Source organism: Macaca fascicularis, chromosome 1 (assembly GCF_037993035.2).
Source record: "Macaca fascicularis isolate 582-1 chromosome 1, T2T-MFA8v1.1".
In the NCBI taxonomy this organism is placed as follows: Eukaryota; Metazoa; Chordata; class Mammalia; order Primates; family Cercopithecidae; genus Macaca; species Macaca fascicularis.
In genome coordinates this window covers 56,457,041-56,484,991 of record NC_088375.1, presented here as the reverse complement: position 1 = coordinate 56,484,991, position 27,951 = coordinate 56,457,041, and the positions used below count along the sequence as shown (strand labels likewise).

Below are 27,951 nucleotides of genomic sequence, written 5' to 3'. Positions count from 1 at the left end.
CTTAATATTTCTGACTGGGTCCTGGAATTAATAATGGCAGTGCCAAAGTTTAGCAAATAAATCTTTTATACCTTGTAACAGATCCCCATGAATGCAACCCATAGCCATAGACATAGACCTATAAATCACATATTATTTCTTTCTAAAGGTAAAAATCATAGACATATAATTCCATGTTGGTGCCATGGGTATCCCTTCTGTTTAGTATATGTTCTCACAAAGTAATGGGCTTTCTTAGCCGCTTTATCTCTTTCTTTACAACAAATTCCCATATGTGGAAAAAAAAATGTTTCAAGCTTGATTCTTAAACTAACAGAAATTATTATTGCTCTATTTTCTAAGTAGTTTTTATCTTTGAAAAGATAGTGTCAGGTGGAAAATACATTTAAAACACACAACTACCATATTTGGAAGATGTTACTTGCAATAGAAACTTCTGAAGAAAAACTTTGCTTGTAGATTATTTAGACTTTCTGCTATTTGTATTTTGAAGCAATTCACAGAAAAAGTAGGCATACATCATAATGTTCTATTGAACTGCAAATTTTAACTACATTATCTAGAAAATGGCAACTGATCAAGTTTCAATAGAAGAAAAGAAGGCATAATGGTTTGAGTGACTGAAGAGATAAGTGAAAGCAAACTTTATTTTTTGTGCCTATAATTGGTGACTCTAATCCCCTTTTCTCGCTAGTAGGTAAAGATGTAATAAGTAATCTTAATATAAATTAGAAACTATGGCTTCATTGTAAAATTTACTTCTTTCCGTCTGTTAAATAAGCACGAGGATCTATATAATACTATAAGGGTTAATTGTTAATTTTATGTGTTACAATAATGAAATAATTAGAAGTAGGGACACAAAATAAATGTGAGTTGAATGGACAGCAATTGATGCTGTATAGTTAAGACATATAAAATCAGACAAAAGAGTAAAGATGTAGAAAACCAAACCAATCTAAAGGCTGTATTTGACCTTTGTAATAAGCTATTACAGAATTCATGAAAATGAGTTTTTATTATTTCATGAAACATACCACTATTCTTGATTTTTTTCTAGATCTTAAACAATTATTAGACTATTGGATAACTGGGGCCTGTAAAATTGTTCTGCAAATGTTAATAACTGCATTAAACATATTTCAACAGGTGCATACACATTTCAGATTTGAACATATAACACAATGTATTATAAACAAGAAAAAAATAATCGTTGAATTTTATTATTAGTGATATCCATTCCTGGTAAAAAGAATCTAAGCATTGGAGAAGTTCAAAGTAAATGCTTTAATGAAAGTTATGAATGGTATTTAACATGAGACCTATGCATATGCAATATTATATTTTTCATATCAATGAAAAATTCCATAAAAATAGCTATGTTAAATTTCATATGTAAACATTTAACAAATATATTTGTATTTTTTTATTTTTATACAATGAATATTAATACATATTGCATTGGTTTATTTTAATGATGTTTATTTAAGTTCAATTGTACAAAACATAATTCGTGATCAAAAGTATCAAGCAATAAATTTTAAATATTGTACAGGGAATAATAGATGATAAAAAATTGTAAACCCCATGTAAAGACAGCCAGATAAGCTCACTGGAAATTTTTTAATTAAATAAGCTTAAAAAGATATTGGATTAAATGATAATATATGGAATATAAGATTTCCAAATGTTAATTTAGTTAACTGTTTTGTAGTAGCTATACACACACATACCACTTTTATGTACTATCTCTAGAAGTAAAATCTGGAACTATATAAGATATATAAGATATATATGAGTAGAACAAGGAGGACATCTTGAGGTCATTTTAGAAATGTACATGATTTTATAGTCTGCACACAGTTTATGATTTTAAAAACAGATCCTTCAAGCTAAGTAAACACTTCTAATATAAAATGTATTTTTTCTTGATAAAAACAAAAAGGCAAAGCAAAAGCTTTTAGATTCACTTGAAAGAATTCTCTTTCTCTCACACACAAACACACGCATACACACATATACATACACATGTAAAGGTTACAAAGAAGTTGTTTCTTACTGAATAAGAAATAAAATTTTAAAATAAGCATACGTATGTACAAACTGTTCTGGCAAAACTATCTTAAATATTTTTCCACAGTAGTAAAATAGAACCCTTCCACAAATATTGGTTCAATACATTTAATTAATCCACTGTATACTATTTTCACTTCCTACTTCTAGAAAAATAGAAATAACAGCTAACAGGAGGTTTGGAGTTTCCCCATTTATGTCTTTTCCTATGAACCTTGATTTAAAGCTGGACTTGCAGGACCATTGACAGAATGTTCTGGCCCTTCAGTGCCACTTGTGGTTTCAGAACCTGTAGCCTGTTCCTTTGCTTCAGGGAGCTTTTCTGTGGCACCAAGTGGATTAACACAATTAGCATCCTGCTTTACTTTGTCCACTTCATTATCAAATTCAATTTTATCTTCTTGATGGTTGTTTTTCTTTACTTGTCCATTCTGAGCAGGGTAGGTGCTGGCAATGATGTCATATAGGAATTGGTATTGCTCCTAGTAAAGGAATTAAGCAGGAAATTACACGAAGAAAGTTGATGTCATTTTTTTTATGCCAGATGAAGATTAGCAAGAACTAATGATTTATTTGTGGAAGTATTGGATGACAGAAAAGTACTTTGATATGTTCTCATAAAGACATTTAAATAATTTAGTTTCTTTATGGTCCTAAAGGGTTGACTGCAGGGTACTTTTTGAACTTTACCTTGGAGCAACCCCAAACTGGTGTTCACTCCTCTCATGGGCCATTTCCATGCCTTTGCTCATGATGCCATATTTTGTACCTATCCTCCTGTCTAATGCCTACAAATCATTTAAGAATCAGAGCAGGAATCACCTGCTTCAAGAAGCGCTCCTTGATTCCTAAAGTTTAAATTAAATGCCCTCATTTGTGTTCTTCTTATAATTTCTCTGTCATTTTACATACTACATTGATTAGTAAATACCTGACTTTCCCTCAAACTCACCAATTAGACTCTTTATAGCAAGAACATATAGCAAGCATTTGATACATTTTTAAGTATCAAGATTTGAAATCTCAATATCATACATGATTAAAAGCTTTATATAGTTTAGTGAGTAATTAAGTTTACACTGTGAATAAGGATTAATTCCCAGATGACCATCTACAGGTACTACCACCTAGAGGGTATACACGATAGATCGATTACAAGAAAATAAAACTTATTTTCCTCCCTGTATGCACATTTCTTTGCAATATGAATTTGCAGGCCCTCTCAAGAAGTGGGGTCTGTTTCCTACCCCTTGAATCTGGGCAGGCTTTATGACTTATCCGACTAATAATATACAGAAGAAGACATCTGTGTCACTTTCAAACCTGGGCCTCAAGTGGTCTCACACAAATCTTCTTTCCTCTGTGGAACTTGCTGCTTTAATGTGAATAAGCCTGGGCTAGTCTTCTGGATGAGGAGGGACATGTGGCCTACTCGCTGTTGTTGCCATAGCTAAATGGCAGCCACATGCCAGCCTGCTGGCAGTGTAGGTCACTTTAGACCAGCCAAACTGTAGGGCACACATCAGCTGAAGGCAGACACATGAGTCAGCCTGGTCTCTATTGGCTGAGCTTGAGGGCATCAGCAGAACATTCCAGCATATCATTAGACTACTGAACCATAATAAATGTTACTTGTTTAGGCCCCCAAATTTGGGGGTGGTTTATTACACAACACAAATAGATACAGGAGTGAAGGCAAGAAAATTAAGAAATTCAGGAGCATTTAGGGAAAGACTCTTCATGAACTCTCACAACAAAGGGCTAGGAACTTTAGGCTCTTATTTAGATTGATAACAATTTAATGTGAATTATCATGTAAAAGTAGAAAAGATAAAAGAATAGGAAAGAAAATATAGGAAAGGAGAGAAAAGGAAAGGGAGAAAAGAACAAAAGAGAGGAAAGGAGAGGAGAAAAAAAAAAGGAAACCATCAAAAAGAAAAAAAAAAAGTTCCAAGCACGTTAAAAGCAACAGTGAAGTATACTTACAAATGTGGAAACCATGCCAGGCCTAGCTTTGCGTAGAGCTTTTACCACTTGAAAAATATCCACTACCTCTTCTGTTTCCGCACTTTCTAAGAGATTTAACAAAGCACAAAATATTCCCGTTTGCTGAGATCCATCCCTATAAAAGAAAGAAAAGGTAGAAAATAATCCTACTTGTTACCAAAAAGGATGATATTAGAATAAAAACAGGAAGAGAGAGAATATATTTTTTACTTTATGTTTATCATAATTATCTTATTCCAACCTCTTTCAAGAACCAAATTATGTATGCTAAATGCATTTTTAGGCAAACTTTTTCAATTTAAGAGTATGATAATCCTGGAATTGAAAACTTATTTGTCTTAGGCTTTAAAAATATATTTTCTTTTATTTAGTATTTTATAGATTTTAGTGCATTTTTATTTACATCTGAAGTTGTTGAAACCAATATCAGAATCTCAGTATGATAGATAAGGAAACTAAGATTTCAAGAAGAGAAAGGTATAGCTTGAAGCTGATGTAACCAGAACTATTAGACCTAATATTCTGTAAATTACTAGAACACATGCTTCTTCACTCTTCTGCCTCTCTACCACGTTCACAAATGTTTTCACTTCTGCATCAGTAGAAAAGTAATATCCAGTAGAATTATTCATTAAAAAGAGAGCAATTAAATAGTTTACCAAACAATGAGCAGTATAAAGCATTATCATGAAGATTCGGTTTAAACAATATGTTACCAGCAGGGTGCTTTAGTTATTGTACATAAATCATATTCTAAGAAACATATATAGTTTTACAGTGTAAACTTCCCTTTCTCAGCTTTCTTTCCACATAAATGCTGAATATTTGTATATTTCTAAAGGCTTGATTCTAGTGTATGCGATTCCAATAATAACAATTAGACTTTTTCAGAAATTCTAAAAGCTTTTCACTAGATTAACATTCCTCATTTTACTTTAATGTTTTTCATTTCTCATTTACTTCAATATTCTTTTTCGTGTAAACTTTTATATTATATATCCTTCTTTCAATTATATTGCTTATTTAAGATGAATATGTAAGCATCTATCATCTATCACAGATGAAGGAACTAATAAAATCCAGTAGTATTATTGATATTATCACAATCTTTGCCCTTTGGTTCAGTTTAGAAAATTAAATAATGAGTTTCAAATCAAAATTGCTAACCTTTGGGATTTCAGTTAATATTTAACTTAAAATATGTTTAATAAACTTCATGTTCATTAAACATATTAGGTGTTTTTGTGACACCTAATAGAGTAGATCAATGTATATGAGTATATGTGTAATGTGATACCCATCTACCTATCTGTTCACACACCTTTCCATTCATTAATTCATTCACACAGATGACATTCCTGGCTCAATGTTAGCTACTAAGGAATCAAAGATGACATGACTCCAAGTATTAAAAAACACAACTTAAAATTACTGCACTATAATATAACCACTTCTATTATATTTCTATAATAGTTATGCTGTGGAAACAACCAAGAGAGTGACTGACTCCATAAGAAGTTTTTACTGTGGTTATGTGTTTCATATATGAGGATAAATAGGTAAGACAACATGTGAACCGGGAAGTCAAGCATTATGATTTTTGGAGCACATTCTACCAAATCCCACCCACCTGCAGTGAATGAGGAGAGGTGTACTCTTGTGATGCTTGTTCCCTTCGGAGGAATTCTTCTGGGGAAGTTTTTCTTTGAGGACCTGAATCAGAGAGACTAATTCCTTGGGTTCTGCAGGAAGCTGCTCCACACTCCAGTTTGTATATTGGTACTGGTACACAGTTCGAGAGTCTTTCCTCTAAAATCAGAATTGAAGAGAGCATTAACTGGAGTGAAGGTCAGCTTATTTTCTAATTTGATAGTCATATTTTCTTCACAATTACTTTTATTTAAATAATTTTAAAATGTTATTCTGAAACATTATGTATATGTTGGCCTTGCCTGCATAGAGTAATTTACATTCATTTTGCTACCAGATCCATTATACGAAAGAAACATACTCCCAAAATTGTTTCCATACCTTGGAATGTCTCAGTTCAAAGACACGAAGGGTGTAAGTTGAAGATTTGTTTGTGTCTTTCATGTCAACTTCGATATCTCCATATGTTTGCTTTCCTTCTCCCCAGTACTGAGCACAGATTTCCTGGATAAAAGAAGACAATTCAACAGTTTCTGTTTGCTATTTAAAGTATGCAAAGGATCAGTCTCCTTCTTTCTCCCTTTCTCTCTCTTTCTCTGTCTGTGCCTCTTTTCTATTAAATGAAAATTATTGTTTGCTAAATTTGAAACCTGCTTATAAAAATCCAGAATCTAGTTTAAGCATTGGGGACTCATTTAATAAATATGTGGTATTTCCTTGTGTAAGAAAAGGGAAGCTGAGCACAATCGAGGTGGCTGCGACACCCCCGGAACAGCTGTCCCCCGGAACAGCTGTCTTCCTTAGTGTAGGTCTTTGAGGTTTGCTCCTCTTTTCCACATGCTTATCATCACCTCTTCAATATTTATGGCTGGCATGAGTCAATGTTATTCACGACCCTTTCAATAACTCAGGTCCCACTGTCCCTTCAGTGGTTCTTGAGGAAGAAGGCTGCATCTTTTGGAGCTTTGTCTCTGTCATCTTGTTGACCAACACCATGAGCAGCTTTATATATTTTGTCTGCATATCTAAGGAAAGGGCCAGATTGAAGAGTAGATGAATCACAAAAGTGTTTCTTCTCGCTACCAACTGTTGTCTACCAACTACGACCCATCAATTTCTGACAAATACAGGCAGTCCTGCCTGTACTTCCATCCTGTTTCCCAGCTTTCACAATTTATATGAAGGAAAAGATTGTGGGAATTCCACGCTAGAAATCTGGACATATGTTCCTTTAAAACAGAAAACATAAAAAGCAACTTTCCATGTACAGGGGAAGGGGACCAGGTGAGGGTGAGAAAGAGTGGGATTTGGGGGAGAGAGAGGGACATAATAAATCTTAAATCTTTTGCATACTTATAAGGTTATTCACTGAATAAGCTTGAACATATGTCAGATAATGTGGTCGGTGCTAAAGCTGAGTGAGATCTACCACCAGGGAAATTTTAATAATAACTGAAGATATTAAGGAAAGGATAAAATATCTGTCACAAGCATTAAGTAAAAGATCAAATTATATCTTAGATTCACCTTCAACTATAGACTTTTATGGCAATAAATATTACATGGGAATAAAGAAAGGAGGATACAGATATATTTTTCAGGACTTTGGTCTTGTTAAAAGCATAGGGTCAAAATTGGAAGAGAGCACACATTTAGTTACATGGAACATCAATAAGTTTAGACTCAGTGATGACAATGCAAATGGTGTGTTCAGGCTTGGGCACAAAACCTGCTTGTCCAGAGTGGAGAGGATGGAAAACATAAAAATGGGAGGAAGATGAAAGACACATGACGGGGTGATTGTCGAGGGCGCTGGATATCACAAAAAGAGCTTGGTTTTTATCTTGAGAAAATGAGGAAAACAGAGTGAAAATGTAGCTGTTATTTGCTGTGACACTGGCATTGCTGCGTCCTGGCTAATCTGTGAGTAGCATGCAAGACTGGAGGGGGCAAACACGAGAGACTGTCAGAATCCAGACATAGCTGATGGAGGCCAACACCAGGGTGAAAGGGGTAAGATTGAGCAGACAGAATAGTGTGATGGAGGGCTAAAAAAGATGTGGGTATGGTGATCAAGCAAGCAATCCAAGACTGGAGAATGAAGTTTTATGACAGAAAGGTTTAAAAAAAAAATCCTCAAAAGTACAAACCTGGTCTCCGTGTTTCAGTTCTGTCAGCATAACAATAACTTTGACTTTTCTTTGGAAGATCATCTGCCAAAAGTCACCAATGGTCTCCTTCAGTGGTCCCTGAGCAGCAATCATCACTTCAGGTTTCCAGTAGCTCTTTTTAGACAAAAAAGGGTGGGGACTTTGTTACTACAGAAGAGAGCTCAGTAGATTCTTAAAATAACTATTTTGAAATAGAGTTACTTAGTTTGATATCAGTGCTGTCACATACAAATAGTAAGATTCCTATGTCCAAGAAACAATGTAATAGCTATGTGTAAAATAATTATGCAGATAATAATTCTTAGCTAATAATGTAAAATCAAGATTACAACATATCTTGGGAAACAAGTTTTCCTTTCCACAAAAGACACACCTTTTTGTTTCTCTATAAAGGTTAGTGTGATTATAACAATAAAATACTTAAGCATTTGAAATTACCTTCATCATGTCTATACTAATTTTAATTAGTGTCTTTATATTTTTATTGTATTTCTTAATTAAACTAATATTCCATGAATGTGTGCTTTAGGAAACTGGAAAATAAGTAAATCCAACTTAATGTATAAATAATAAATATTTAATAAATGACTAAAGTTTCATTGTTTGAATTCTCAGTTAATTAAAAAGGTGGGGGATGTGACACAGACTCACCTAATAATTCAGTTAATCTGAATGAAAAGTTTCTAACCATACAAATATGCAAATTTGGCTTTGCCTACAATTTGGGTATCTGAGCATGTATAAACATTTTCAAATACTTGTATTTGCTCAAATTTTACTATTTTTAAAATTGATGTGATTATAGCCATATTTGTCATAAAATATAACCAATAGCATTAACTTATTTTGTATCAGGTTATTAGGTTATAGTATTTTTAAATCTTTCATTAAGTTAAAATGTAGCATTGAAATTGAAACTCTTATGTCAATCTATATGTAGTTATGACCAAGCTCATTATTCTTTTATAAAATCACTTAATGAATGGCCCTAATAACATAGATATGACTTTAAAATGGCTGGATCTTGGGTTTTGCAATTTAAGTACCTACCATTATAAAAGATGCATTGATGTATTTGCTTGGTTCCTCTGAATCACTGTCATCATCAGAGGATTCATCTGAATCATGGTCACTCTCTTTACTCATTTCCAGCTCATGTTTAAGTGGCACTCTGTTATAGTCATCTATGTAAAATAAATCAGTAGTAAGCCTTCCTTTAAAAAATTAAATTTCTTCTTCATTGTCATGTGGAAATTTGAAAGTATTTAAAAAGGGACACATTGCATTATGAAAACTTATTGATCTGCATGAAATAAGATCCTATATAAAATTCAGTACTTGTTGATAAACAAATTATACAACAAAAGTCTAAGGAAAAGGATTCCAGGAAAAAACATGGAACATAATTACATGTCAAACAACAAATACATATCATAACATTATATATGATTATTTAATTTTTGATACATACACTTTAGTTTCCCATACAATATTATAATTCTGCTTGATATAAGTTTACAAAATACATAGCTTAGATTTTTTCCCTCAATTACATTCCAGTAACATTAAATTAACAATCTTATATAGGTAGCTTTGATTAATTACTTTTTAGCCCAGAAAATTATTTGATCCATAATTTCTCACTGTTTCTTAATTGCTATAATTTACAATAACTTGGTCAAATGATTTGATTAACCATATCACCATCAATTCCATATTTTAAACTACATTCGTAAGGACTCCTGTGGAAATCAACTAGGTCAGCCATGCACTGATCTGATTTATTTGGTCGTCTAATTTATCAACTTGTGTTATATTTTATCCATGCTAATTTTAGTTTATGCAGCTGAATAAAATTACCATATGTGATGTTAATATGCTTAAAGAGTAGAATTCAAGTCTTGAAACTGTGCATATTGTGATCTGTTAAATTTGATGATTTAGAGTTTATAGAGTATATCCCCCTACTTTCAACCTCCCAGATATAAGGGATAAAAAGGAAACATAAAGAGAACAAATGGATGTAATTTTTACTATTTGTCAATTACTCTGGAGTAAATAACTGAAATAAACTAAAAATGAAAGAAAATGGGTAAAAGAGACTTGCTCTGTTTTCTCCCAGCTTTAAATATTTCACTTTTACGACAATTCATTTCTGAAATAATTGGTAAAAAGAAAACACTGAATACAGTCTACCCTCCAAAGCCCATTGTAAATGTTCAGGATTATAAGTCTTTGCAATAACTAGTATTTCAATACCTATTAACTTCTTCCCTATTAACAATCAAATGTTGAAATCTTGCTTCAAGATCATTTGTATGAGTGTGTGTCCCACATTAAACAAATCCAAAAGAGCTTAACTTTATCTGATATGAAAAAAATAAAATAAACTACATACATGGGATGACATTAGAATTCCTGTTTTTATTTTTATTTTCTTCCTGATTTCCAATGTGCTGTGTCCTCCAGCTCCTATATGAAGGAAGTCTCTGAAGAAAAAAAATGAAAAACTCATTTAAAATGTAAATATTGGCTTATTGCATAATAAGATGCTCCCTAAAGAAAAGCATTTCATTATTTTTTGTGAAATTTGCATATGCTCCCTATAGGCCATAATTTTTCAGTTTGCCTCTGATTATTTTTTTCTTTAAATTGCTCAGGCATTTAGTCCTTTTGACAGGGTGAGTATGAGCTAAAGATATATAATATGTAACAGACTATGTCTCCTTCTTCAGAGCTGCTTGATAGAAAAATAATAGTTTGTTCTTACATAAGTTGAAAGCACTAGACTGATGTTGATCTATATTGCAAAAGCAATGGTAAGTTATTTTAAGTTATCAGAAATAAACTTTGGAGACACCACATTCATAGGAGACTTGGCACATGTTTTGAAAGTTGATTCTTAATTTGTTTACACCTTCTAGATTGATTTCCTCTCACCCACAGTTACTAATTAGTCAGAAGAGATCTATCATTTCTACAGATGAGGCTCACAAATCCTTTTAGTTTTCCTTCCTCCTACTTAATCTAGTCTACCCTCATTTGTCACTTGTAAAACATCAACAACTTCTTAACTGGCCTCTTTGTCTCCAATCTCGCTTGCTCTCATCCTTCTAAAACACAAAACAGAAGATGCTTTTCTGAAGATTAACTTTCCACCACTATAAGAAAACAAAAAACCTCCTCAAAATAGTGTAAGAAGTCTTTAGTGATATGCCCCTGACTATTTCTCCAGCCTTAAACCCTTCTAGGTCCCTCCATACTTCTACCAAACCAGCTTCCTCAATTCTTGGAAAGGCCAAGCTTTTCTTTAACTCTTGGCAGATAAACTTGTTTGTTGTTGTTGTTGTTGTTTGTTTGTTTTTGTTTTTTTCTTACTTGAACTACCTTTTCCCCTTTTGGTTGCTCTAATAACTTTTCTTACCCTATAGGTATCAGTTTAAATGCCAATTTATTCTGGAAGACCTCCCTGCCTCCAGTCTTTCCTCTCCACTAGTCCTTAAATAAGTAGTTGTCAAGTGAACAATATTTAATGATAATATTTAATGTTACAAATAACTTAAACTGAGAAAGCTCCTCATGTACAATTCAGTAAGATTTTATATACACACACATGCATGTATATATGTGTGTGTATATAGATATATATTTTTTCAGCATGGTACCCTCGTTCAAATTAATCATGGCACTCTGTTTCAAACCTCATTCATAGCTATGTAATTGAGTGAAAGCAAACATCATCATTGAATTTTAGGCCACTTAAACACCACCATGAGCTGCATGAAGGACCACATGTTTTGGAAATTATTATAACACCTTGTGCTCTTGTGAGTGTAGTCACCGAGGCAGCCTGTGCCCTGTAGCAATACTCAGGATTATAGGTGGAATTAATGGTTCACCTTCATCTAAGACACAAAGGATCTGTCACTCTTAAATCTCTGCCTGCTTCACATGCCATCACAAGTCTAAGCTTCCCAGTGCATCCACATTCCCCAGACTTTTATTCCTGAATGGTTATTTGTATCCTCAGATACAACCCAGTCTCTTACACCTTACCCAACAGTGCCTTCCTCCCCTGCCCTCTGATGCTCATAGTCTGTCATCTGTGAACTCCCATTTATCCTAATCATCTTCTTCCAACAGTCACTTCACCTTTTATTTTCTTTCCACCAATTGAACTTTCCATCACTGAAAGTGATGGAAAATTGAAACATGGATGTCAGCTAAGAACACCACCAATAACTCGGCAGCCCTTTTAGGAAAAAGTTGACTTTCCCCCTCATACTCCTTTTACCTCACAGCTTTAAGAAAAGATACGTGTTCTCCTTACTCTCTGATTCTACTTGCAAACCATTTCTACTTATTCTCTTTCAAATAAACCAACCACTCTGATATTCCTGCCATCATATTATGCTAGCTTCTATCCACTGCCCTTCACTGGGAAGTGTCAGGGATTGATTTCTAAATCACTCCACCTCATTTAGTTTTAGGCTTGGCTAAGTATGTGCTCTTCTTTCCAAGGTCTGTCATCATTTTTGGTTAATTCAACATTGACAAGAATGATCTATCCAACACTCTAGTCCCTTCATTTCTTAGCTTCTTCACCTCCCATGACTTTCCCTCCACTTCCCAGTCATCCACTTTCATCATTCCACCTTTGTAGGTTTCATTCCAAATACCACATCACCTCTAAAATCACAACTTCAATTATCCCTGTTGTTGAAAATTACCCCTATTATTCCTGGTCATTTATTCTAGTATGTTCAACCTAGCAATCTGTAATTCTATCAAAATGTCCAACCTATTATCCTTACTGCTTTCTCTCACCTCCCTCGTGCGGCCAATTTGCTTTTTATTTTCCACCTCAGTCATCATTCATTTGTAAACACCCTCAACTTGTTTGCCTCACTACTTTCAAATAGACACTTTTCGAAATCTAGATAGGTTTAACTCAACCATCTGCACACACAGCCTTGACCCTCAAAGAGCTGAATGCTGCTATAGAAAACAATACAACCAACTGACTAATTCCTCTTTAAACTTATAATGATAAATTTAGATGATCAAATGATAACTTCTGGCAATCTGCCTAGGGTGATTGCTTTTCTACTTTGAGATAACTAGTTCATACCCTTCCTCAAGCATTAAGCTCTTCTTTGCCCTACTCGCTCCTGTATCTCTCAACTCTCAACTGATGATCTAGCCTCATATTTTCTTGAAAAAGTGATAGATCATCAGGCAAGAGCTGCCTCAATTTCCCAATACTAAATTGACCAACCGACTTGCATCTCTACCCTCATCTTCTGTCTTACTGTCTGCTTAAATGGAATAATTTCACTGCTTCTATCTGTGATCTGGATCACATCCTCTCATCCGTCTTCCCGTGACCACTTGCAGATCATTTTGACTCCTGTGCCTAGAATTGTACTTGGCACACACAGCAGAAACTCAAGCACATTTGTTTAGTGAAAAATAGTCTGTCTTTTCTATAGTAAATAAACATTCATAAGAATGTTTAACTTAAATGTATAACTGTCTCTAAACAGCATATGTGTTTACATGGATTAGTAGGGCAGGTATAAGGTATATTGAATATGGTTAATTTATCAGCTAGAAAAGCAAGAAAACAACAATAAAACACTACTCTGCTTGAGACTACCCTGTGCCTGCTAGTTCTTCCATTGTAAGTACAGGTCTTCTGGGGTATTGAGTCACTTGGTGATTACTGCATGCTCCACCTCCACCCCCATCTTAACTCCACTTTGATCCTAAACATTAAATGGTTCTGCATCTGACTAAAAGCATACTCCTGGTCTTTAGAAACTCTGAATTTACCAGTTCGGTACATTACAGAATGACTCACTAAACTGGAAATCATAGGTGGAACAAAAAAAACACAAAACACTTTTTTGACAACGGAGCAATTTGAGGACAGATATGCCAAATTTCTGAAATTATAGTGAACTACATGCTAGGTTAGCTGTCAGAATAATTGCCTAATAAATAGGTTAGGACACATGTACTTATCCTTTACTGTCTGTCTGGCAGCTCCAGCCAGTTCAACTTCCTAAGCAGTCATAAACTCTTCTAATGATTTCCTTTACAAACGAAAACCAGATACGGTTTTTAAAGGTGATATGCTATATTGCCTTTGGCAGATGAGTTTTGTGGCTACATACTGTTATCTTGACACTTTATTTTATACCAGCTTAATGAGGAATGACCGAAAGTGTTAGTAATAAAGTCAGATTTCTGGGTCTAAAGAAATCTATATAATTGTTGTGTGGATTCAGGCATTTCTCTTAACTCGCTGTGTCCTAGTTTTCTCATCTGTGCTCCACTGGTTCTGGTGAGGACCAAACACAAGTGCTATGTCAAGTGCATAGCAAACACCTAGAAAGTGGATGACACTCAGTAAAAGTTGCCTGTAATTATTATCAGTGTTGTCACCATCATTACCTGGAATTCAGCCTCTAGTGGAGATGGCTCACTGGGTGGATCCCTTTTCTTCATGTTATGTAGATATGGATGTAATTCAGACAAATTCACTTCTGTTTCTCCAAACTGATTGTATTCAACCAAAGCCTGATGGATCAAGATGTACTGGGCCTACAATTTCAGGAAAAAATACAGATAATTAACTAATAATTTAGAGTCCTGCAAGTCATATTTAATTAAAATACACATTCCCCATAATTTTGCTCATATTGGAACAATACATGGCAAAGCAAACTGATATCTATAATATTTATGTGATACCTATAATATTCTGGAAGTTCACTCTCAGAGTTTTCTGGAATATGAGCAAATTCTATTTTCAGATTATTTTTTCAGAAAAATTACTTTACAAATAGATTATCCATGTACTCTGTATTGCACAACTTTTATTCCTAAAAACTAAAAAACATTGTATGTTACTTCATTTAGTAATTATTGGGACAATAAGCCAAATTACTGAATGTAAAACCATAATAAATTTCACAGTATATTCAAGAGGTAAAAAAGCAAGTTGTTATTCCTTAGAAAACCTTTTTAAATAGTTTTTAGAACTTTCAAAATAAGAAAACTATTTTTTAATAAGAAAATTATTTTTTTAATCCAATATGCCAAACCCAGATTTAACCACTCTTAACTGCTTATTTTGTTTGAATCCAGTATTTTCAAGGAAATAGTATACTTTTGATAATCCTCTTTAACTACCACCTTTAGTTCCCTGAGTTTGGCAGTATCTTTCCACTGTACTTTATTTTCCACTGTAAATCATTTCTTTTTATCTGGTTAACAATTTGTTTTTATATTTCTACTCTGCTATCTATGCATCTATAATCATAAGCACTGTACATTTTAGTGCTTTAAAAAAATCACATGAATTATATCTTGAATGTTTCGTGTGCCAACTTTACTCACTCATTGTTTTCATCTGAGCATCTCTCCAAACAGACAGACACAAACCTAGATTATTGCTTTCTACCACAACATAGCATTTGTTGTACAGAGAGTTCACATGTCCAAATTTCGTTTTCCTATTCCCCTATTGATACATATTTATGGTATTTCCATTTTTTCATTGGTATATATTTCAGTTTTGTGGGTTTTTTTTTTTTTTTCTATTCTTGCAAATGTTTCTAGTTGATGCTTCTCTTGGGTATGTGCACATATGTGATTTTTGTGAGGTCAAATACAGACATTTTTAGTAATAACCATCACTTACAATCACCAAATGCATAGCATGTGCCAGAGACTTGTTTAAGTGTTTTACTTGTATTACTTTTGGGGTTATAAGTCTGTGAGGTATTATCATTGCCTCCATTTTACAGATGACTTAACTGAGGCGCAGTCAGACTAAAAATACTTAATAAATAATACCACTCACCCTTGTATTAATAATTAAAAACAAGATTTGGAACCTGAAAGTGTAGTTTCTAAAACCAGGCTGTTGACTACTATACTATTCCGTCTCTTCAGTTTAATTTTATGAGATGATGCCAAATCTGTTTTCAGCGTTTTTAGTTTTCTTGCCAATCTGATATATGTTAATGGTAGTTCATTATTTTAAAAAGTATATGTTTTGTGGTCATCTTTCTTCCACAGTACTTTTAGGCACTAATGAAAAATGCTTCTAAGTATTTCTGGTGATTATCACATGTCTTAGTTTTCAGGAAATCATCTACTCTTTGAAGTTGTGAAGAATTTCGATTTTTTAAAATATCATTAATATCACTTGGAAAAGATTTAAGTCCAAAGAACCAAAGTGAGAATAATCACTAAAGGTTAGAACATACCTCTACTTGAACCATCAGGCATCTCTGTCGCCTTAGCTTGACAACGTAACCATAAACATCTACTTTGTTCTCAGCTTCCAGGCCTTCTAGCATGGCATCAATTCCAATATAGGTGCCTGTGCGCCCGACACCAGCACTGGCAAACCAAGCAAATAAAAGGTAAAGGCATGATCACGGTAAAGCTGCAGGTGTGAAACAGATATAAGAATCTAAGTTTCTCCCATAGGTTGTTTCCCAAAATAGCAATTGCCAAAGGGAAAGAGGTCTCTAACAGCCCTAGGCAGGTGGATTCTGTTGGAGTTGTTGTTGTTGTTGTTGTTGTTGTTTTTCCTACCTGCAGTGCACCACAATGGGACCACTGAAGAAATTGCTGAAGGCATTCACTCTCCTTCTCAGTTTGAGGAGCAAGTGAGGATCCTCAGGCACCCCGTGGTCTGGCCAGCTGGTAAACTGAATGTGAGTCACCTCTCTTCCAGTTGCTTTTTCTTTTTTCTAGTCAAGAGATAATATATTCTTTGAAATGATTTTTTAAAGCAGACTATGAAACATAAATAAGTGGAAGGGAGTACCAATACAGAGTCTCCTCGTGCAAACATAAACCACTCAAAAGAGTTCATAATTTCCTCAGGTGTCTTATACATCTTCTCAGCCATGACTGCATTTTCCTTTTTAATCAATAACTAGTAGCTAAGATATTGTGCAGGACTTGCATGCACTACCCGGTAAGCAATATCTTACCAGTAAGGTAAGTAAGGTAAAGAAAGTATAACCAAAATTTCTAGGAACTTGCATGCTGTCAAGCCAAAAAAAAAAAAAAAAAAAAAAAAAAACAAAATAAACATACACCATAAAAGGGGGGTGCGTGGCTGAAAGCTTTTTGGATGTGTGTTTAAAATGATATGGTAAAGGTCATTCTCACAGCTGTTTAAAATACTTCTACTTGATAGGCCAGCAAGCAGGACTCATTCTTATGTGAGCAAAGTCTGATTATTTGATGAACATTATATTCCTTAGACCTTCACATGGTAGCACTGTCAACTCAGAATGTAGAGAGGATTAAGGAAAGTCAGCCCCAGGTTACTGCTCAGGTTTGTTCTAATTTCAAGGTAACCACCACAAGATGCATAAGTCATAATTCTCTCACCAGGTATAAAGAACCATCTACATTTAGATAACAAAAGAAACATACAAACTGAGTTAATTAACACCAGTAAACCCAGACTACAGAATGTAGCCAGATAATCATCAACCTAGAAATATACCCTCATATCTATGGATCCGGTGCCTTTGTGGCTTAGTCAAACAAGTATTTAGCCAGAAACTATTGATAGGATTGTTTCACAGCACTCTATAGACATAACAATTAGTAATACCATGGAAATCTAAGAAGACCTATGGAGATATATAGAGTAAGTCTATTTCTTCTGTAGAAAATGTATCTAGACTATACAAAAATAAAATTTAGATTACTAAAAGGCCTACAATAAATGAAGTTAAGAGAAAATCTTAACCCCCTATACAAAGACTTGTATTTTTTTTAAACAGCTCTATTAAGAGATGTTTTACAATCTTGATAGGTTGCATGTATCCAGGAATTTATCTATTTCTTCTAAGTTTTCCAATTTATTAGCATATAACTGCTCATAGTAGCATCTAATGATCACTTAAATTTCTACAGTATCAGTGGCAATGTCTCTTTTTTCATCTGTGACTGTATTTATTTGAGTCTCCACTCTTTTACCCTTAGTCTGGCTGAAGGTTTATCAATTTTATCTTTTTTTTTTTTTTTTCTTTTTTTGAGATGGAGTCTCGCTGCAAAGCCCAGGCTGGAGTGCAATGATGCAATCTTCACTCACTGCAACCTCGGCTTCCCAGGTTCAAGTGATTCTACTGCCTCAGCCTCCCAAGTAGCTGGGATTACAGGTGCATGCCACCACACCTGGCTAATTTTTTTTCTTTTTTTTTTTTTTTTTAATTTTTAGTAGAGATGGGGTTTCACCATATTGGCCAGGCTGGTCTCAAACTCCTGACCTCAAGTGATACAGCCACCTTGGCCTCTTAAAGTACTGGGATTTCAGGCATGAGCCACTGCACCTGGCCTGTCAATTTTATCTCTTTTTAAAAGACAACATTTTATTTCATTGATGCTTTGTATTATTTTTTTATTTCAATTTCACTTATTTCTACTTTGATCTTTATTTTTTTTTTCTTCCAATTTACCGTTTGGTTTGTGCTTGCTTTTCTAGTTCTTTGAAATGTATCATGTTGTTTATTTGAAATTTTTCTTTTTTAATGCAGGTGCTTACTCTTACAAACTTTTCTCTTAGTACTGCTTTCACTGTATCACATAGGATTTGGATTGTTGTGTTCCCATTTTCATTTGTTTTGAGAAATTTTAAAATTTCCTTAGTGATTTCCTCATTGAATCAGTGGTCATTGAGGAATACATTGTTCACTCTCCACAAGTTTGTATAGTTTCCAAAATTCTTGTTATTGATTTCTAGTTTGATTGTAGTCAAAGAAAAGTTTATATAATTCATTTTTTAAAATTTTATAAGACTTGCTTCATAGCATAACACAAGGTATGTCCCTGAGTATGATCCATGGATCTGAAGAATGTGTATCCTTCAGATATTGGTTGAAGTGTTCTATAAATGTCTGTTAGGTTCATTTGGTCTAAAATGCAAATTAAGACCAATGTTTCTTTGTTGATTTTCTTCCTGGGTGATCTGACTAATGCTGAAAGTAGGGTGTTGAAGTCTCCAACTGCTATTGTATTGGAGTCTATCTCTCTCTTTAGCTCTAATAATATTTGCTTTATATATCTGTGTGCTCCAGTATTATGTGCATATATATTTACAATTGTTATATCCTCTTGCTGAATTAACTCCTTTATCATTACATAGAGACAATCAATATCTCTTTTATTCGTTTTTGTGTTGAAATACACCTGTGTGATATAAGTATAGGTACTCCTTCTCTTTTTAGGTTTCCATTTACATGGAATATAATTTTCCATCTCTTATTTTAAGTCTGTTTGTGTCTTTACAGGTGAAGAATGTTTCTTGTAAGCAACAGATTGTTGGGTCTTATTTTATTAATCTATTCAGCCACTCTATGTATTTTGTTTACAGAGTTTAGTACACTGATATTCAGTGTTATTGTTGATAAATAAAGACTTACTCCTGCCATTTTGTTATTTCTTGTATGGTTATTTTGTGGCCTCCTCTTCCTTCTTTCTTTTCTTCCTGTCTTCCTTTAAGTGAAGGTGATTTTTCTCTGGTGGTCTGTTTTAATTTCTTGCTTTTTATTTTTATGTATCTGTTGAATGCTTTTGGATTTGGGGTTATCATAAGGCTTGCAAACAATATCTTATAATCCATTATTTTATGCTGAAGACAACAGAGATTGTGTAAACAAACTAACAAGCAAAGTGTAATATAATGAAAATGCTACATTTTAACTTCATTCCTCCATTTTTTATCATTTTATTATTTCAATTCATTTATTATTTTGCTCTCCGTGTCTTGAAAAGTTGATGTCACCATTATTGTTGGTACCCAAAACCTGAATGGACAACAAGTAATGAGATGGAGGTTCTAATGAAAAGTTTCCCAGCAAAGAAAAGCCCAGGACCTAATGGCTTCATTACTGTATTTTACCAAACATTTAAAGAAGAACTAATACCAATTCTACTCAAACTATTCCAAAAAATGGAAGAGAAGGGAATTCTTCCAAACTCATTCTACAAAGCCAGTATTACTCTGATACCAAAACCAGACAAGTACACATCAAGAAAAAGAAAACTATCAGTCAATATCCCTGCAAAAAGCCTCAACAAAATACTAGCAAACTGAATTCAACAGCACATTAAAAATATCATTCGTCCTGATCAAGTGGCATTTATCCAAGGGATGCAAGGATGGTTCAACATACACAAATCAATTATTGTGATACATTATATCAACAGAATGAAGGACAAAAGACAAATGATCATTTCAATTGATGCTGAAAAATTATTTCATAAAAATTCAACATCTCTTCATAGTAAAAAAAACCCTCAAAAAACAGGGTAATGAAGGAACATACCTCAACAGAATAAAAGTCACATATGACATACCCACAGCTAGCATCATACTAAATGAGAAAAAACTGAAAGCCTTTCTTCTAAGATCTGGATAAAGACAAGGATGCCCACTTTCACCACTGTTGTTCAACATAGTACTGGAAGTCCAAGCTAGAGCAATCAGACAAGAGAAAGAAACATATGGCATCCAAATTGGAAAGGAAGAAGTCAAATTATCCTTGTTTGCACATTATATGATCTTATATTTGGAAAAACCTAAATACTTCACCAAAAAAACTATTAGAATTGATTCACAAATTCAGTAAGGTCATACGATACAAAATCAACATTAAAAAATAGTATTTTTATATGCCAACATTGAACTATCTGAAAAAGAAATCAAGAAAGTAATCTCATTTGCAGTAGATAAAAACAACATAAATACCTAGGAATAAACTTAACCAAAGAAGTAAAAGATCTCTACAATGAAAACTGGGAAATATTGATGCAAGAAATTGAAGAGGACATAAAAAATGGAAAGCTATTCCATGTTCAAGACTGAGTATTGTTAGAATGTCCATACTACTCAAAACTATCTACAGATTCAATGCAATCTCTATCAAAATACCAATAATATTCCTTACAAGTAGAAAAAAATAATCCTAACACTTATATGAAACCACAAAAGACCCAGAAAAGCCAAAGCCATCCTAAGTGAAAAGAACAAAACTAGAGGAATCACAATACCTGACTTGAAATTATACTTCAGGGCTATAGTAACCAGAACAGCATGGTACTGGCATAGAAACATACATAGAGCAATGAAACACAATAGAGAACACATGAATAATTCTATAAGTCTACAGTGAACTCGTTTTTGACAAAGGTACCAAGAATATGCATTGGGGAAAGGACAGTTTCCACAATACATTGTACTGTGAAAACTGGATATTCATATGTGGAAGAATGAAACTAAACCCCTACCTCTTGCTGTATATAAACATTAAGTAAAAAATGGATTAGACTTAGATATAAGACCTTAATCTATGAAACTACTAAAAGAAAATGTTGGAAGAACTCTCCAGGACATTGGTTTGTGCAAAATTATTGAATAATGCCCCACGAGCAGAGGCAAACATAGCAAAAATGAACAAGTAGAATTACATCAAGTTAGAAAGCTTCTGTACAGCAAAGAAAACAATCAACAAAGTGAAGAGACAAGCCACAGAATGAGGGAAAATATTTTCCAACTCTCCATCTGACAAAGGATTAATATCCAGAATACAAAAGAAGCTTATAGAACTTTATGATAAAAAATCTAATAATCTGATTTTTAAATAGGCAAAAGATCTGAACAGAAATTTCTCAAAAGAAGACATACAAATGGCAAACAGATATATAAAAAGGTGGCCAATATTATTTATTATCAGAGAAATGCAAATCAAAACTATATTATCGCCTCGTTCCAGTTATAATGACTTATATATAAAAGACAACCAAAAATGAATGCTTGCAAGGATGTGAAGAAAAGAAAACCCTCAGACAATGTTGGTAAGAAAGTAAATCAGTACAACAACTATATAGGACAATCTGGAGGTTTCTCAAAAAAAAAAAAAAATAAAAATAAAACTAAAAATAGCACTACCATATGATCCAGCAATCCCACTGTTTGGTATATACCCCAAAGAAAGGAAACAGTAGATTGAAGAGATATCTGCACTCCCGTGTTTATTGGAGCACTGTTCATAATAGTCAACTTTTGGAAACAACCTAAGCATCAATCAACAGATGAATGGATAAAGAAAATGTAGTACATATATACAATGAAGTATTATTCAGCCATAAAAAGGGGTAAGATATAGTCATTTGCAACAATATGGATGGACCTGGAGGACTTATGTTAAGTGAAATAAGCCAGACACAGAAATACAGACTTCATATATTGTTACTTATTTGTGGGAGCTAAAATTTAAAATAATTGAACTCTTGGATATACAGAGTAGAATGATGGTTATCGAAGGATGGGAAGGGTATGGCAGGGGTGGAAATGGTGATGGTTAATGTGTACAAAAATATAATTAGATAAAAAGAAGAAGATCCAGTGTTTGATAGCACAACAGGGTGACTATTCAACAATAATTTATTATGCATTTCAAAATAAACAAAACAGTATAATTGGATTGTTTGCAACAGAAAGAAAGGATAAATGCTTGAGATAATGGACCCCCCATTTACCCTGATGTGATTGTTATGCATTGTATGCCTGCATCAAAACATCTCATTTACCCCATAAATATACCTACCATGTACCCCAAAAAATTAAAAATAAAATTCATTTGTTGGAAATAAAAGATACATTTTACATACCATAAAGTTCACCAGTTTAAAATGTACAATTCAGTATTCATATTACATTCACTAAAGGATACAACCATCACCTTTATATCTAATTACAGAACATTTTCATCATCACAAAATGAAAGGCTGTTCTTATTTGCAGCCACTCCCCTTTTCTGTTTGACCTCCTCAGCTCCAGGCAACCACTGATCTACTTTCTGTCTTTATTGGCTTGCCTATTGTGGATTTTTCATATAAATGGAATTATATAATATGCATGATGACTTCCATTTTAACTATTATCTAAGGCCACAATGACCTCCTTATTTTCTGAACTAAACATTCCATCGCTGCTGCATAGTTAGAACTTTATACTTCTTATAGTGTTCTCTAATTCTGTCATTTCTCTTATGGAAAAATTAATCTTTTTCATAAAAGTAGAAACTCACTGACAATAAGGACAAATTGCTTATTCTTTTAACAATTCGATTATGTATTCAACACATTTAATGGACCTTCCCTCTTTTTATAATACTTCGAGGGTCACAGTATAATACTTTCGATTTGACTTGGACAAAAACGTCTTGACCAGTGACTTAAATTTGACCCTATTGGCTTTTGTCATTGTTCCAACCACAGCTTTTCATCCTAAAGGTTATCAAAAATAATTTTTCCTGATATATTTTAATTTCTCAAATTTAATATTCCATAATTATATTTTTATAAAAACAGTATCAAAACAAAAATTATGTAAAAAACAAACTCACATTTACAATGTTCAATTTCTGAATGATGTAATCTGGACATCTTTTGTGCTGGTTGATCTTTACAACAACATCTCCAAAAGCCCGAGTGCCCTCTTCCATTGACGGCCAGTATTCTGCACACTTGTTCTGTATTTGAAAACATTATTAAGTATTTGAATTTTTAATTTAAGCCAATTTTTATCCAACTTTCTTTAAAGAGTGAAAACAAAACCTATACTCATTTGAAATTCTCAAAACATTTGTGTAGTTCAAGCATATATAAACCTTAAGCTGTGATGCTTGATATATGTTCTATTTCCCACTTATGAGTGCTGTAGAATTTCCTTCATACTTTTTAGCGAGATGATCTTTCCAGGCTTACATGCATGTTAAGAGAGGAGACAATCATTTGTCAGCAAAAAAGATGTGATTGCTTGTGGTTAATTTTAGGTAGGGGGACAGAGAGGCTTTTACTCCTAAAGTCACATTACATGACTCACCACCTATCTGCCCAAGGTCAGTTTTGTTTCGAGTATTAAGTTCTTGTGAAGCTAAAACAGTGAAATTTACTGAACTTATAACAACACTGCAAAGAAACAGGAATCAAGTTTAATTAATCAGAAACAGACATATATTTGTATGTTAAAAGTTTTAGTTTTCTACAGGTATGAAAAATTTAAATAAAAGTTAATACTGATTAAAATAGAGAACTCTCTGTTTAGTCATGAGGCAGATATACGTGGCTTTTCAAAATGCCATTCAACACTTTATTTTCCTAACCCCAAGATCCACACTATGAATCTTCTTTGTTCTTACCCTGTTTCCTTCTTCACATCGAGTGACCATGACAATAACTGTGGCTTTCTGTTCCCAAATCATCCTCCAGAAATCATCAACGGTTTCATCCCTGGGACCTAGGAGGTAAACAAATAAAAGTTGATAAGAAATGTTTTCTTAAAAGTGCTATAAAATAATTTTTCAAAAAGAATATTGGATTATCAAAGAAATTACCTTGTGCAGCAATGTATTTCCTGGGTTCTTTGAAACCCTATTGAAAACACATGCAAAGATATGTCATTTGCTGAACATTCAATTACTCATTAACATGAAAAATTGTGAGTTAGAGGAATTGCCTTAGATCCATCATTTTGTGATTGTGAATTTCTCTGGGCAGTTTCAAAGTATTAAGGGGATCTTATTAATTGGTGGTCAGGCATTTAATTTGCTCAACATGTTAGCATTTGCAAAGAATATTCATGACTTTCATGTATCTTTGCTGTAAACTTCAAGCAATTTTAACACTAGGCTTCATCTTCATCTGGGATGTTGTTATAATTTACAAAAGTGCTCTAGACATTTCAACATTTTATATCCTGCCAACTCTTATAGGATCATCTGCCACTGTTTAAACCTGCTCACCAGCCATGCAGTTACTTTTGGGATTTTTACTCAATTTCTTTCAACAAATCATTCTTGGATTTTACCCGCATTTTCACCTCTTAATTTCTGCTGGAATATGATGATTCCCTAGACTTCTCTGCCATTTCGGATAAGAGATATAATAACTTTCATTTCATTACCTACAATGTCTGCTTTCTCTGCTCCTGTTACCAAGATAAAGGAGTACAGAGGCAGATAAAATATTATACTGGCTTCTTCCAGAATTATCTCAGACTCCTAAATTCACCTCAGCAATGAAAGGAGCTCTTCAGAAAGAGATGGCCTTTACCATTGGATTAAATTTGAAACATGGGTCACAAGAATTCAACATTAATTTAAGTAACTTCCTGAAACTTCTATCTCATGACACAGTATTGCGCATACATTCATTTACTTAATAAGTATTTATTGAATAGCTACAATATGTTAATCACCTATCTAAAAGCAGAAGACATATGCTTTCTGGGAGCTCCAAGTTCCAATGGAGAAACATAAGTAACCTGATACCATAATTACCATATATATTTGAATAGAAAATATAGTTGCTTCTGGTAGGTGAGGACACTGGGAAAATGGCAGATTTGGGGAGAAAAAAAGATTTTTTCAGTCTGTATATATTTTTATACTGTTTAAAATTATTTAACCTATATAATGGATTAATTATTTAACATTTGTATAATAAATTAAATTTTAAGATATTTTAAATAAATTAACCACGTACAGACATTTACATTTCTGCATAAATCCAGTGGACAGATGATCTGTGTTGATGAGGAGTGTCTGCTGAAATTTAGTATGATTAAATTAACGGATAACATTTTGGAGTCAGTCAGACTCTGGTTGAATTTCAACTCAAGTATTTACCAGTTGTGTGAACAAGGACAAGGTAATTAACTAAACTGAGCCTTCCAGTCCTCACTTATATGGCACATGGCTGAGGCAAATGTGGGCTTCTTTTGAGAAATACATGTATAGATTATTTAGTCTAATATCTAGCACACAAGAGGTACCAGAGTACATTAAATTAATTCTTAATATAATTTTGTTTGTAGAGGAAAATTCTGTTATACCCAATACCAATAGTCACATAATAAATATCCTTGCAAATATTAATAATTTTCTGTTTTTATCAGTGACATATGGGCTCACTTCAAAATATTTTTAATAATATTTCTAAAATTTTGCCGAGACAAAGAAGGAGCTGAATGAAATATACAGGAATAAGAAAAATGCAAATTTTGGCCGGGCGCGGTGGCTCACGCCTGTAATCCCAGCACTTTGGGAGGCCGAGGCAGGCGGATCACAAGGTCAGGAGATCAGGAGATCGAGACCACGGTGAAACCCCGTCCCTACTAAAAATACAAAAAATTAGCTGGGCGCGGTGGCGGGCGCCTGTAGTCCCAGCTGCTCGGGAGGCTGAGGCAGGAGAATGGCGTGAGCCCGGGAGGTGGAGCTTGCAGTGAGCCGAGATCACGCCAGTGCACTCCAGCCTGGGCGACAGAGCGAGACTCCGTCTCAAAAAAAAAAAAAAAAAGGAAAAATGCAAATTTTTACTCACATCAATATAGCTGGCATTTATGTAGTTTGACCCTGCATCTCCATTTATCTCAGAGAGTTCAACACGGTTATAATCATCTGTTTAAGGAAAAGAAAAATAAACAAGTAAAATAATGAATAATCAAGTGGCCTAAATATATGGGAATTCAATACTCGGTAAGTACTCACAAGGAAGAATGTCAACATAACGGTTTTTATTCTGGTTAAAGGGCTTTCGAGCTTCCTTTATAGGAAACTTGCTGAACACCCGCGGGATGCTCTGAAAGAAACAATGATTTCTTGGATCACAGAAGATTCAGGAAAAATGATCGTTTTGAGCAAATGAGATATCCTGTAAAACATTTTCCTCATATTGCTAAAAAAAATTTGCTTAGAGTAATTGAAATTAAGATCAGGAATTATGTAAAAATAAAATCACTTTTTTAAAAAAAATTAATGATTGACAACTTTCAGAACAAATCTCTTGAGTAGGGACAAATTTAGGATTAGTTGTTGTGTCACTATCAAATTCATTTAAAAACAGATACTTGGATGAGTACCTAGAGTACAACTACAAAATCAGCCAAATACATTTTGTGACACAACTTCATAATACAATAAAGCATTACATTGAAATATTTACTAGCTCCACACTATAATCTCGTCAACCTCTATGAGTCTCCTTCTGGTTCATAGATATCTGCTAATAATATCTATTTTGCTTATGTTGCAATATCAAGTGGGATAAATTATGAAGGCAAATTGCAATATAAATACATTTAAAGTGGAATTGTCTTGATGTTGAATTTATCATATAACAAAAGCAACACACACCTGAAATTCAGCCAGAAAAAGTCTTCCTTCATCAGCAATCTTCCTCTTATAAGTTTCCAACAAAATATCTGCATGGATTGGCTCCACATTCATCAGTTGTTTTTCATCATCTGGAAACATATTAAAGATTCAGTACTAGTTATATGTGTCTTTCAGGTGGGCATACACATTTCATTAAATTTACACCGTGTACTCAATCCTTTAGCTTCTTTCCTCTTCGTATACATTTCATCTGAGAAATCTCACTCACATCCAAACATTTACCTACAAATCAATGACTGCTCAATCTTGTACTTCAGATCTCTTCCGGGCTTTATATTGTTCCCTCTACCAGAATGTTCTTCCCCATTTTCTATGCTTAGAGAAGGGATGCCAGACTAAACATCACCATTATAAGGACATTCACATTTGTTTGATAATATGTATTTTATAGCAATTGCCATACTTATTTATTTATAATACAATTATTATTTTTCTTTGTATTGTTTTCATTTTCAACTTGTAAAATGCTGTAAACATGCAAATGAAATAAGACAATATGATTAATACCCTTATACCCATGACACAGCTTAATTTGATCATCTGTTTACACTAAACGGTGAAACAGTTGTGTTAATTCGTTTTGCTTCAAGTACATGAAACACATGATATACTATGTTTGTGAAATAACTTACTAAATAGTAAAAGTATACTAACCATAAAAAGCTATAATTGCATATGGAACTTGAAAACCAAACCCTTTAGAAAGGTAAGATAATTTAATCTGTCACATATATAAAAAGTATGTTTCTCCCACTCTTCCATGTACT

The 27,951-nt window shown here is 33.6% G+C and overlaps 1 protein-coding gene across 10 annotated transcripts in view; it reads right to left on the bottom strand.

Moving 5' to 3' along the window:
• Nucleotides 1–1,465: 1,465 nt before the first annotated feature.
• Nucleotides 1,466–27,951, bottom strand: part of PTPRC (protein tyrosine phosphatase receptor type C) — a 122,401-nt gene continuing 95,915 nt past the window's right edge. For all 10 annotated transcript variants that reach the window (XM_005540329.5, XM_045394459.3, XM_005540330.5 and 7 more), the window contains 16 exons: nucleotides 27,143–27,252; nucleotides 26,498–26,588; nucleotides 26,331–26,407; nucleotides 24,344–24,380; nucleotides 24,149–24,246; nucleotides 23,354–23,479; nucleotides 16,518–16,675; nucleotides 16,184–16,319; nucleotides 14,361–14,510; nucleotides 10,300–10,390; nucleotides 8,952–9,085; nucleotides 7,881–8,015; nucleotides 6,112–6,234; nucleotides 5,711–5,889; nucleotides 4,060–4,195; nucleotides 1,466–2,555 (listed from right to left, as the gene is read on the bottom strand). In XM_005540329.5, the coding sequence (XP_005540386.3) occupies nucleotides 2,280–2,555; nucleotides 4,060–4,195; nucleotides 5,711–5,889; nucleotides 6,112–6,234; nucleotides 7,881–8,015; nucleotides 8,952–9,085; nucleotides 10,300–10,390; nucleotides 14,361–14,510; nucleotides 16,184–16,319; nucleotides 16,518–16,675; nucleotides 23,354–23,479; nucleotides 24,149–24,246; nucleotides 24,344–24,380; nucleotides 26,331–26,407; nucleotides 26,498–26,588; nucleotides 27,143–27,252 (2,057 nt within the window). In that variant the 3' untranslated portion in view covers nucleotides 1,466–2,279. The remainder of the gene's footprint in view (nucleotides 2,556–4,059; nucleotides 4,196–5,710; nucleotides 5,890–6,111; nucleotides 6,235–7,880; nucleotides 8,016–8,951; nucleotides 9,086–10,299; nucleotides 10,391–14,360; nucleotides 14,511–16,183; nucleotides 16,320–16,517; nucleotides 16,676–23,353; nucleotides 23,480–24,148; nucleotides 24,247–24,343; nucleotides 24,381–26,330; nucleotides 26,408–26,497; nucleotides 26,589–27,142; nucleotides 27,253–27,951) is intronic.